Genomic DNA, 12,031 nt, shown 5'->3' on the forward strand with positions numbered 1-12,031 from the left:
AACTTGAAGTGGCTCCAAGCTGCAAGCCTGGAAGGATATTAAACCAGTAAAAGCTTATCAACTGATGCATTGATATGCTGTAAATTCCAAGCTTTTCATTTTGCTTTTGAGGGTGGCCCTAAGTCAACACATTAGTAAGCAATTTGCTGACATGAGATGGATCACTTAAGACTCTCCTGAGCAGACAGAGTTCGCCTAAATGCTTTTGTTAGTGTTTTCTTTAATGTTTAGCCAGTAATTGCGAATGACCAGTAACTGTTTTACATATCAATGAAAACTCATGGTTATTAAATTTATCAAATATCCAAAAGACTTAAAAGGAAAAATATGTTAAGGTACTATTTTTTTTCTAAATTGAATTTTTATATATTTTATGTGGAATTTTATAACATTAATGTTTAAAAACTAGAACTAAGTTGACATGTTTTTCTTGTCATCCTTACCCTTTGAATTATGAAGGTTATCAACTCACATAAGAAATGAGGAAATAAAAATTTCTGAAAACAAGAATGTGACATTTCAGAAATATTTAGTAGTTGCTTTGAGTTGATTACAATGAGCAGTCACTAAATGTGTTGACTCTTTCAGTATTAACCTAGACCTCACCCAGGCTAGCACGCACTAGCCTACAGTTCTAACCCTGAAAAGATTACTGTTGCTGGGCTGAACACTAACTCTAAAGAGCAAGAAAGTTCTGTCTGCTCCCTTCAGAAACACACCCTGACAGACCTCCAGTATGCTGACAACCTCACATCACATTTTCACCTAAATACTGGTGTTTTTACTGAATTTTGCCAACAGAGGTCACTTTAAAATCTAGATAAGCTTTGTTCTTTTTCACCTTTTCCCTCCTCCAAGAAGGAATTTGTATTGTGCTGCTTCTAAATATGTACATTTAGGGCATGTGTTTGTTCTCATCTCTAATCTTTTGCAAACCTAAGGTCAGTGCTTTTCAGTGCTAAGGACCCTACGCAGATGAATCAGGTGCTTCCCTATATCTGTGGTACTCATCTGAGGAGATAGGAAATGTATACAAAATAGATAGCAGCCGTCAAGAGCCAAAAGTCCAGTGGGTGAGTGGTGGAGAGATCACTTTCAGCAACACATAAAGTGCAGGAAGAGGAAAAAGCAACAGCAGTTATTCACAGTACTGAGCAAACACATGGGCCAGACCATACAATGTCTTCAAGACAGCCTTTCTGGTTAGTGGTGACCAATGACACAGACATGGGCAAAGCTGGTGCAGCATCAGCTTTGGCCTCCTGAGTTCTAAAAGACAGTACATGAAATGGATTAATAAAATGCTGCAGGATCCCTGGCGCCAAGCAGAGGCAGTGAGCCATGTGGCAGCAGGCAGCGGGCCCTGAGAGCAGCCAGTCCCAGGCAAGGACAACTGCAGGCCCCCTAGCAGTGGCTGGTCCAGGGCAGGGAGACAACGCGGTGGCAGGCAAGAGACAGAGACATGGATAGGCACACCATGCAGAGTAAACTTGGATATTTATTCAGGGGGTTTTGGAAGGGAAGAGGGAGAAGGGGAGAAGAGCAGAGAGGGGGGAGAGAGAGAAGAGGAGAGAAAGAGAGAGAGAGAGAGAGAGAGAGAGAGAGAGAGAGAGAGAGAGAGAGAGAAGCCTCGAGAGGGAGACAGAAAAGAGAGGGAACTCAGGTTGGAAGCTGAAGATCAGCCTGTCTCAGCAAACAGGGGAGGGAGTGGGTGTGGCTTGTCTCTTAAAGAGACAGAACAGATCATTATATTAAGTTATCCTCTCCTCACCTCCCAGGAGCCTTCCAGTCCCCAAGTCACCAGCATTGTCAGTGGTGGTCCTACTACTTTAGGAGCTCTTCATTAAAAGGACAGTGTTTATGTTGCTCCTCAGGGCAGTGCACTGTCTGTTAAATACTAGCTCAGTTTCTAAGCTCCTTTAACAAGCAGCCCCACAGAAATGGGTAAGCCTTTTCTTCTTCACCATGTAATGCCTGCTAAGTGACAAAGTGAAATTTAGGTTGAATAAAATGCATTTAATAGCTCTTAACCATCATTACATATGGAAGTAATTATTTTTGTTTAAAAAAATTCTTTTATTTATTAAAGATTTCTGTCTCTTCCCCGCCACTGCCTCCCATTTCCCCCCCTCCCCCAACTAAGTCCCCCCTCCCTCATCAGCCCAAAGAGCAATCAGGGTTCCCTGCCCTGTGGGAAGTCCAAGGACCACCCACCTCCATCCAGGTCTAGTAAGGTGAGCATCCAAACTGCCTAGGCTCCCACAAAGCCAATACGTGCAGTAGGATCAAAAACCCATTGCCATTGTTCTTGAGGTCTCAGTAGTCCTCATTGTCCGCTATGTTCAGCGAGTCCGGTTTTATCCCAGGCTTTTTCAGACCCAGGCCAGCTGGCCTTGGTGAGTTCCCGATAGAACATCCCATTGTCTCAGTGTGTGGGTGAACCCCTCGCGGTCCTGAGTTCCTTGCTCGTGCTCTCTCTCCTTCTGCTCAAATTCTTTAAAACTAACAAAGTTTATAAAATAGTTATTAAAAAGTTTAGGAAGTATGAGTTGTGAGTGTAAAGGTGATGTTACTCCAATTGGCAGTGGATTCATCTGAGACCCAACAGAGCTAAAAAATTGAGATTCTGCCTCAATAAGACAAAACAAAAAAATTAAATTTCAAGAAACAGTAATTGCCGTGAGGACAGACACAGAGATAGCAGAGAATTCTGAATAAGGGCTGTGTAGAAGATAAATTTAAACACAAATAGCCAGTGGACCCCTGCTGCCTTGGGCCACCTCCATGATGGCATGGTCACATGTGTCACAGGGTGGTAGGCAGCCTCATAGTGGGGGGGGGGGGGCAGGGAGCTGGCCTAGCAGGCTACATAGGCAGTGCCCACTGGGGAAGTGCTCAGGGACAGACCTCGGGATCTGCTCATGAATCAGTGTAGGATCCGGAGGAAAAGAGGCATACAGGTGTGGTCTTGTGACTTGGGCTCACATCCAAACTTAGCTCTCTTTGGAGCTGGGGAGGACGCCTTGGGCTTGCTACTTGGGGTGCCTGTGTGATCTCAAAGTGAAGTGCTTCCTGGCAGCAAATGAGCTGACCCGCACTCAAGAACAGACAGGATTCTGTCCTGCAGCGAGTCACAGGGTGCAGCAGGAAAAGGCCAGCAGCCAGTGGAGAGATGGAACACCGTGCCTGGGAAGTCCACTTACTCATTCTCCCAGAAGGGAGCACCCGGAGTGCGTGGGGGAGGGGGAGGCTTGTCAAGAGAGAACAGAAGGCATCCTAGAGAAAGGTCTGGACTAGGAGTGGGAACAGCTGCAGCTTATGACAGTCACGTGAGGAACACAAATACTGTTTCCAGCTGATAGGGCCAACCCAAGCCAGAAATGAAAACACACAAAATTTTTTACTACAAATTTTCTCTTTTCTCTGGCCTTTTAAATTGTTGTGATTTGTTGTTTAGAGTAACATTCTATATTATTAGCATGAGCTAATCACTTAGCTTTAAATTGTATGGTGTCTGTTTAAGTACAGATGTGAGGACTGAATTCACATGTGGAAGCCCAGAGTTATCATTTCCCGCCCTACACACATGCCCATCACTTCTCAGCCGAATAGCTGCACTGTTAAAGGAGCTGCCTGCCTGCCCTGTGGCCACACCACAATTTCAACATCCTGTGTTTGTGTCAAGTCTTTCTCCTCACCAACACGTTATGTTGTGAACAAGATGTAAACAAGAGTCCCAGAAAGGGAACTAACAACAGAGTGAAGTCACGGTGCCACCAGAGGCCAGCTTGGTGAACCAGTGAGTTTACTTAGGTTACTTACAAGAGGATGGATGACTCAAAGGCAGGTACATCACAGAAAGCCCAGCATGGAGATGTCCTCTGCACAACGTGAAGGTAGAGTCTCCTCTCCACAGGAGTCCTTATTGCTAATGGAATCTTGGGGGAGGGGGCCTTGTGAATGCTCAATTTCAAGGACTTCAAAGACAGTGAGTTGTTTACTTTCAGAATCGTAATGAGCTTCTCTCAGCACTGGGGACACTAGTGAGCACCTTCTCCCAGGGAAAAGGCCCTAGCTGCCCTGGCTGCTTTTTCCTTCTCCTTTCAGTGGGAGTGTCTCAGAGAAATCACAAATGGAGAAGGTGCAGTAGACTCCACCTTGTTATTAGAACCAAGAAGGAAAGGTGAATACACAGGTCAAAGAGAACAGTCTGAAGCAGCAAAGGAAAAGGACTTTCCAGATCTGACACTAATCCAGACAAACTTAAGTGGTCAAAGGACCCTCAATATGACTTAAAAGGGGGGTGAGTGTTCTACCTAGTAATGCTGTGGAATACCTCAGGAGCAAAGAAACCCAATAGGGTGTTCAAAGGAACAGCACCTGCACCACACAGATGTCTCAGAGGTTCAGCATAAGCCAAAGACTGGGCATCCTCGGGGGAAATGAAACAGCCTACAATGTGATGTAAACGAAAAGAAAACTATGTGCAAGAGCAGAGTCCGAGAGAGACACGAGCTCAGATGGACAACGCTGTGATGACTCTAAAATGTCTTCTTGGGAGGAGCACCGACAATTGCATTCCCTGAAGGAAGAAATCTGCCCTAGATGGGAAGTCTGTGGTATAAGTAGTAAATAAAGGGAGAGAGGGTTATCTCACAGGCCTTGAATCTGCCTAACAAGAATAACAGTGTGTCCCCAACAAGTTAAGTCAGAGAGCTCTAGTGTTGCAAAACTGCACCAGAAGAGGATAGTCGGATGAAAGCATGAGAAGATCCTGGTTAACTTTGGAGTGTGGTAATTTAAGCATGCATCTCTAGGGTAGGAGCTAGAAGGATAGAAGAGTTTTCACCTGTACGGTAATAGAGGAAAAAAAGCTAAAACTACAAACTTTTTATTGGACAACAGAGGTTTGTTTTGTTTTAATGTGGGGACACTGAGATGCCTCAGCAGGTAAAGGCACTTGCTGTGTGTGACTCCCAGTAGCTGTGCTCTGACACGATGTGCACACCCACACAGAAAATAAATGGAATAGTAATGCTTAAAGTGGCAGAACAAAAAGACTACACAGACGAGAACACAGGAGGGACACAGCTGGGCAGGTGTCAGCAATTATACAAATGGAACTGATGAGTTGTAAGGACAGGATGCACACACCTGTGTGCAGTCACGCTCAGGTCTTATTCACAGGTGCAGTGGGTTCTCTGGCCTGCAAGCAGCCAGCCTGTGGGTCTCCAGGCTCCTAGGTAAGTGGGAAACAGTTTCCAGGTGAGATGCCAGCTGCCGTAGACAGCAGGTGAGCATGTGATTTCATCTGTCACTGTTGTACCCCTCTAACATCAGTCTCCTAGAGTCTAATCAATTCTCAGCTCTTAAGATACTTAAGTGAACTGCCACCAAGCCCCTAGAGCTGTGGGTGGTTCTGAATGAAGTCCCTCTCCTGCCTCAAATGGCTCAAATGCTTGTCTTTCAACACATCAGAGTCCTACACAGATGACCACAAGCACTTGGCTTTACATTCTGGGAAAAAGACAAGTCTGACCTGAGATGGGGTACAGTCATTCAAATGGAAGTGATGAAACAGTATTTGTGATTTGGGGGTGGGAAAAATTAAATTGATAAGCCTTTCAGTGAGACTAGTAGAAATTTTAGCTTTGTACATGTAGCTCCAATAGCATTTCTGTCACACAGTGGTGTAGGATAACTCCTGGATCTTTCAGGTCCTCAGAACAATTATATTATGGCAAAAGACTGTAAAGTTATGAGATGTGCTGCCACACAATGACTAAATACACCCATTTTCCCAGTCTTTCTCATAGGATTCCCTTAACAGCAAATGTTTTTCCTCTTGCTCAGAGAAACCAAAACTTTTATAGCCTCATTGAAATCCAGAGAATGGTTCTCTTTGCCAGCCCATCTGGAAGAGACTGGCTTCTGGACTCTGCAAGCCCTCTGTGGCTACTCTGTTACTACCCACCTAAGCACTTCTGCCACTTTAACTGTCCCGAAAAACTCAAACTAAAAAAAGCCTAAAAAAAGCAGAGCAGTGATAGAAGCTGGCGATGCAGAGCCATGGTGTCCAGGATCTAAACTGGACACCCAGCATAAAAACATGATCTCCTTTCTATGGAATATCCTAGTGGGAGTCCTTCTGTTTATCTTCAACTGAACAGCATATGAAGATTGGGTGTCACATGTAACTGCCTGGTCTGAAGAACCTAATCAAAATTTCTCTTCCTATCTGGAAAGGATGGCCCAGGAGGGCAATACTGGTTGAGGAGACTTAAATATTCTACTTGTTAAGAACAAACATCTGGTTAGCTGGTCTACCTGAATTATAAAAGTATCTGTGAAATAAGAAACTCAGTATGATCAGAGTGCTCTTGTGCCTGTCATGCCCAGCTTTCATGAATACTGTTATAACAGTAAATATTGTGAAAATAGTTTTCTCTAAACTTATTAATTATAATGGAATGCTGTGTGAAGCAGTACCATTTGTATACATTTGAACTTGTCTAGAAGGTGACTGTGAAAAAATCCCTACAATTATATTTTAAGTAAATAAGATCACAATTACAATGATATTTAAGCACAGGACCAATAATGTACATTTTAATACATGTTCTAATTAAGAAAAGTAAGCAATGAAAACTTACAAAAAAAATGAGTTGGGGCAGACCACTATACAACTTTGTAAGCAAAACTCTTAACAACAAAAAATCACTTTGAGACAAAGTCTCATATAGTTCAGGCTAGCTTCAAACTTCTGATCCCTTGCCTCAAGTCTCCTGAATGCTAAGATTATAGGTATACACCACCATGCCTCCCTACAGTCTTAATACAAATCCCACTAAGTTTAAGGAAGGCAGTTACATTTCTAAGTAATATAGTACTCATACGACTTTGCTCTTTTAAAACAGAGTGACAGAATCTTGAGGAAAGGGCAGGCACAGTGTCAAACCTTTTGAACTGTAGAGGATAAAACACACAGAGGTCAAAGAATCTCAGCAGGCATGTCCAGATGAGTCAGGAAGCAGGCAGACTGAGGACTATTTAATGGCAGTAGGTAAAGCTAGTGGGGAACTTGTGCAGGAATGTCTGCCCTTCCTAAGTGTGTGAACAGTAGTTCACTCCAGTGTGTGCCTGAAGTGTTGGAGTTCTGTGGATCCAACAGCTCCTGTCCATGCCATTAGGAGATGACTGCATGCCCTGCACAGCCAATGTCTAATGTCCAAGTCATTTGTCCTAAGATCAATTGCTTTTCTGTATGTTTAATAATTGTGTATGTGTAAAACTTTATAAAAGACCTGGGTTTAGAGGAACACTAGAGACTTATTTAAGGTTAACTTTAGATAGCATGCATATGCTGTCTCTGTTCTGAAACTACTAGTGTAGAACTCAACCTAAGGCCCAAGGGATCTGTTCTGTAGTGGGGCATCTTAGTTATCTATAAATAGATATCTTTGCTTAGAAAAAGATTTTTTTAAATAATTTTTTTCTTAATTTTTTATTGAGATATATATTTTTCTGCTCCCCTTCCTTCCTCTCTCATCCCCTCCTACCCTCTCCCATTGTCCCCATGCTCCCAATTTACTCAGGAGATCTTATCTTTTTCTACTTCCCATGTACATTAGATCTATGTATGCCTCCCTTAGGGCCCTCTTTGTTGTCTAGGTTCTCTGGGATTGTGACTTGTAGGCTGCTTCTTTTCTTTTTTTCTCTTTATTTTTTCTTTATGTCTAAAAGCCACTTAGGAGTGAGTACATATGATATTTGTCTTCTGGGTATGGGTTACCTCACTCAATATGATGATTTCTGGATCCAAGATGTTATTTTTTTCTGCTGTGTAGTACTCAATTGTGTAAATGTTCCACATTTTCCTTATCCACTCTTTGGTCAAGGGGCATTTAGGTTGTTTCTAGGTTCTGGCTATGATGAACAATGCTGCTATGAACAGAGTTGAGCATATGTCCTTGTGGCACGATTGAGCATCCTTTGGGTATATACTCAAAAGTGGTATTGCAGGGTCTTGAGGAAGGTTGTTTCCAAATTTTCTGAGAAATTGTCATACTGATATCCAAAGAGGCTGTACCAGCTTACACTCCCACCAGCAAAGCAGGAGTGTTCCCTTTATCCCACAGCCTCTCCAGCATAAGTTGTCATCAGTGTTTTTGATCTTGGCCATTCTTGCAGGTGTAAGATGAAATCTCAGAGTTGTTTTGATTTGCATTTCTCTGATGGCTAAGGATGTTGAACATTTCCTTAAGTGTCTTTGAGCCATTTTAGATTCTAGAGGAAGATTTTTAAAGTTATTAGGCAAGGACTGTTTCAAAATGTGACCTTAGAGCTTAATGGGAAGAAAGTAAGAAGACAACCCTCCTTGCTTGGATTTCCTCTTTTCTGATTATACTAAGATCATCTACAATCTGGAGCCATAGCTTCACAGGCCGATGGGCAAAGCATAAGCGCTGCTAGCTCTAGTCCCCACAAGCCTGGCAGCAGTGCCAAGAGGTTATACACTGTGCATGTAAGCCCTCTGAAAGATTCTAATTCCTCCCTCCTGTCAGCTTCAGTCCCATATACTAACTAACTTGCTAACTGCTGCAGAGAAAAGTATCTTTTTACACATCCCCAAACTGTTAAGCTGGAATCCTGTGAATTAGACCAACAAGAGATCTACTAGCAAGAGAAAAGTATAAGCACTTATTTAATAAAGTCTCCTGTAACATGGTCCCCTTCTTACGGAAACAGACCTGAGTCACAGCTAAGCAGCAGTGAACTGAGCTTTCACTGATGAAGAATGGAGAGTACCAAAAAGGAGACAGCTGAGGACAGCGAGACAGGCGACTTGGCCTGGTCTGTGCTAGGTTTCTCTCAGGACCCCCATCCTCAGAGATGAGGGCACTCCTGTTACAGTAGGGCCTCATGACAGCTTCTGAAGGGAAGGGAAGTCAAGTTCCTCCTTCAGGAATGGCTTTGCCCTGTCATTCAGATGCTCCAGCCTATGCCTCTGTTCTCAGTTCACAGAAATCAGCCACCGACTCTTGTGCTCATACAACACCAACATAGATGAACTCTTCTCAGAAATCGACCTCTGCTTGGCTGTAAATCGCAGCATTCTTCAGCAGCTAGATGAAAGATGTGGCCATGAGATCACTGAGGAGGACTGGGAGAAAATCCAAGTGCAGGTAGGCTTCAGCCCAGCTTCTCTGCTGCCAGTGCAGAATAGACTGCAGTCACAGGTCTGTAAAGGGTGGGAGCCTTGCATTGGGACACCCAGGGATTTACCATGAGCTCAGTGATGGCCATCAAGGTCTTTCATTTTGAAATGTTAAAGTTCTAGTTCGATGGTAAGTGTTAAGAACAATGAAAACCCAAGAGGACAAGCCTATGCTTCCTGTCCTCCTCCTATATCTGTAGTAACCTAAGGAAGGAAAGCAGGGCTCTGAAGTGACTTGATGTCAGATGCAAGGAAAACTTAAACAGAAAATTAGGGGTTAAAAAAAGATTAAAATATAAAATTGGGAATGTTTTACCTTTTTAACAGTATCAGCCAATTTTTTTCATTTGAATTAAAAGGCATCATTTACATTATTAATGCTCAGCATTTTTAAAGTATTTGTGTTTTAAAATGCTTACTATAATCTCTACACCTCACATTTTAGACATCTGTCAATGTAGTGCCCATTTTCAGAGGATCCACGTCTTGGGATATAGTTCTCACTAAAGGTCTGAGTAACTGTGGAATGTGACAGGACAGTCAATGCCTATGACAAATTCATATCTGCTCTGTGCTGCAGGCTGCTCACCGGGAGATCTACGAGTGTTCCATCTGCCTGACCCCACTCTCCTTCCATGGTGACTGCCGGCAAGCAGCTGTAGGAACCAGCGGCCAGCGGCCCCGTGAGACAGTCCTCCTGTCCTGTGCACACCTGTTCCACCATGCCTGCCTCCTGGCCTTGGAAGAGTTTTCCTTGGGAGACAATGCTCCTTTCCGTGCCTGTCCTCTCTGCCGCTCCTGCTACCAAAAGAAAATTCTTAAATGCTGAATTCATGTTCAGGAAGTTAAGACTAAAAGGGAGTAAAAAGCCTACCTTGTTTTTGGATGAGCTGTGTGAGTTTTGGGTTGAGTACTACACTGCTGTCTGTTCTTTGTGATTACACAAAGGAGATATAAGGGCCCATCTAACTATCACCCTTATTACATAAAAAGCAGTTTGTGTATTGTGAGTTTAGTTACTTGAAATAAATGAAGAATAATGTTACTTAAAATATAGTGTCTAACCAACAACCTGGAAACTGACATTCTTATCCAATGCGTACGAATGCTCCCTTGGTTTTTATGTAATAAATTAGTAGTATAGTGAAGTACTTTTAACATGTAAACTGAAAAAATAGTGGTGTTCAAAACAGGATAAGTCAAATGTTAATGATGATGTACAGAATCCTGAGACAGACAACTGAAAATCCCTGGAGCCTACAGAATTGGTGCCAGTGCTCTAATGTCAAACCCCACAAGTGCTCAAGTCCCTGATCTGAAATGGTGCAGTACTTCCGTATAACTGGCATACATCGCTCCACATACTTTGAAGTCACCTCTAAGTTAAAATGCCCAGTACAGTGTAGGTGCTCTGTGGACAGTTGCTGCACTGTATTACTTAGGAACTAAGGACAGGAAAAAGAAAAAAACATGTGTGTGGGTGTGAACACGGATATAGTGATTTTCTTAACTCTCTAAACCCCAGGTTGGATACAGAGCACTGGTGCTAAGATTGGTGGTGGACATAGTAGTTAAAGAGCAGCTCTGCTCAGGTGGCCCTGGCCACTGGAACAGATAAAGACCCATCCAACAGTATTAGTAATGTGGTCATCAATGCTGGGGTGTCTATCCTACAGACCCTTCGAGCTCCCTGGTTCTTTCTGTCTCCGGAATTTAAGTCTCTTTTGCCTCAGTCTGACCAGGGAATCTCTTCTCTTTGAGGAAGAGCCTGTTGATGACTGTGCTGGGAGGCAGTGTCCACGTGACACAGAATCCCAGGGAAGGGACTGGTATTGGCTCAAGAAAGCAAGACCAAGTTCTCAGCATAAGGGAGATTTATTTACCCCAGAGGGACAAAGGACAAGGAATAAGAGACAAAGACAAGAGACAGAGAAGGCAGAAGGGGAAGGAAGAAAGGGAGAGGGTAAGAAGGGATATATGTCCCAGAGGACAAAAGACTGCCTCTGGATAGAGAGGAGACTGGCATGGCCCATAAGCAAATGGCAGTTTATGAATGTAAAAGGGAAAACCCTGTGTTAGGAGGAGGGGTTTAATTTTAATTGGGTATAAAGGGGGCTTTTCATTGCTGGGCTTCAATACTTTGATAGGTGGATCTTGGTAGTCAGCCTCAGAACAAGGAAGTGGACAATTAAGGGAATGGACCTTGATGGTTAGCTTTAAGAATGTAATCTAATGGAATAGGGAGAAGGGCAAGGCCTGCCAGAGCCATGTGTGCCATGCTTAGGCTGGCTAGAGTCTTCACCCAGCCTGGATGGAGGCACAGCAGTGAAGCAGGTAGCAAGTAAAGGTACACGCCAGGGTTCAGAACTTCCCCCTACACAATGTTTTAAATTCATATTTATATAAGTGTTTAAAATTCATATTTATATTTTATCCTTTTGAAATGGCTCTTTTGGTTTATAATACAGATATATAATTTATGAATTAGTATGTATATGTTAGGTTATGCTCAAAAGTTCTTGATTAGAGACATACTATTGCATTTGGAGACTCACTTTAAACAAGAGGCAGAGACAAGCTGCATCTCAGATACCAACTTTTCCATTCAGAAAACTCAGCTGCAGCTGTCACTACATGTAATGGGAACACAGCAAGGGTTCCAGCAGTCTGACTGTTCTGACCTTGGAGGGAGGCCATGCACAAGCTGGGATGGCACTGCCCTCCCTGGAACCTGTGAATGTTGGAAGTAACAGAGTCCATTTCTACTGACACAGGAACGGATACCAGTTGTTGGCAACAGGTCCTCGGGTTGAA

General features: G+C 43.3%; 1 protein-coding gene across 3 annotated transcripts in view; it reads left to right on the forward strand.

Annotated features, from left to right (window-relative positions):
• Nucleotides 1-11,787, forward strand: part of Rnf32 (ring finger protein 32) — a 51,168-nt gene extending 39,381 nt beyond the window's left edge. The window contains exons 8-9 of one of the 3 annotated variants that reach the window (XM_050119927.1): nt 9,018-9,185; nt 9,798-11,781. In XM_050119927.1, the coding sequence (XP_049975884.1) occupies nt 9,018-9,185; nt 9,798-10,046 (417 nt within the window). In that variant the 3' untranslated portion in view covers nt 10,047-11,781. Of the gene's footprint in view, nt 1-9,017; nt 9,186-9,797 lie in introns of all 3 variants that reach the window. The other 2 variants (XM_050119928.1, XM_050119929.1) reach the window with 2 other exon arrangements.
• The last annotated feature ends 244 nt before the right edge of the window (nt 11,788-12,031 follow it).

This window comes from Alexandromys fortis, unplaced genomic scaffold (assembly GCF_014885135.2).
Source record: "Alexandromys fortis isolate MF-2015 unplaced genomic scaffold, M_Fortis_MF-2015_v1.1 scaffold_177, whole genome shotgun sequence".
NCBI classification, from domain to species: domain Eukaryota; kingdom Metazoa; phylum Chordata; class Mammalia; order Rodentia; family Cricetidae; genus Alexandromys; species Alexandromys fortis.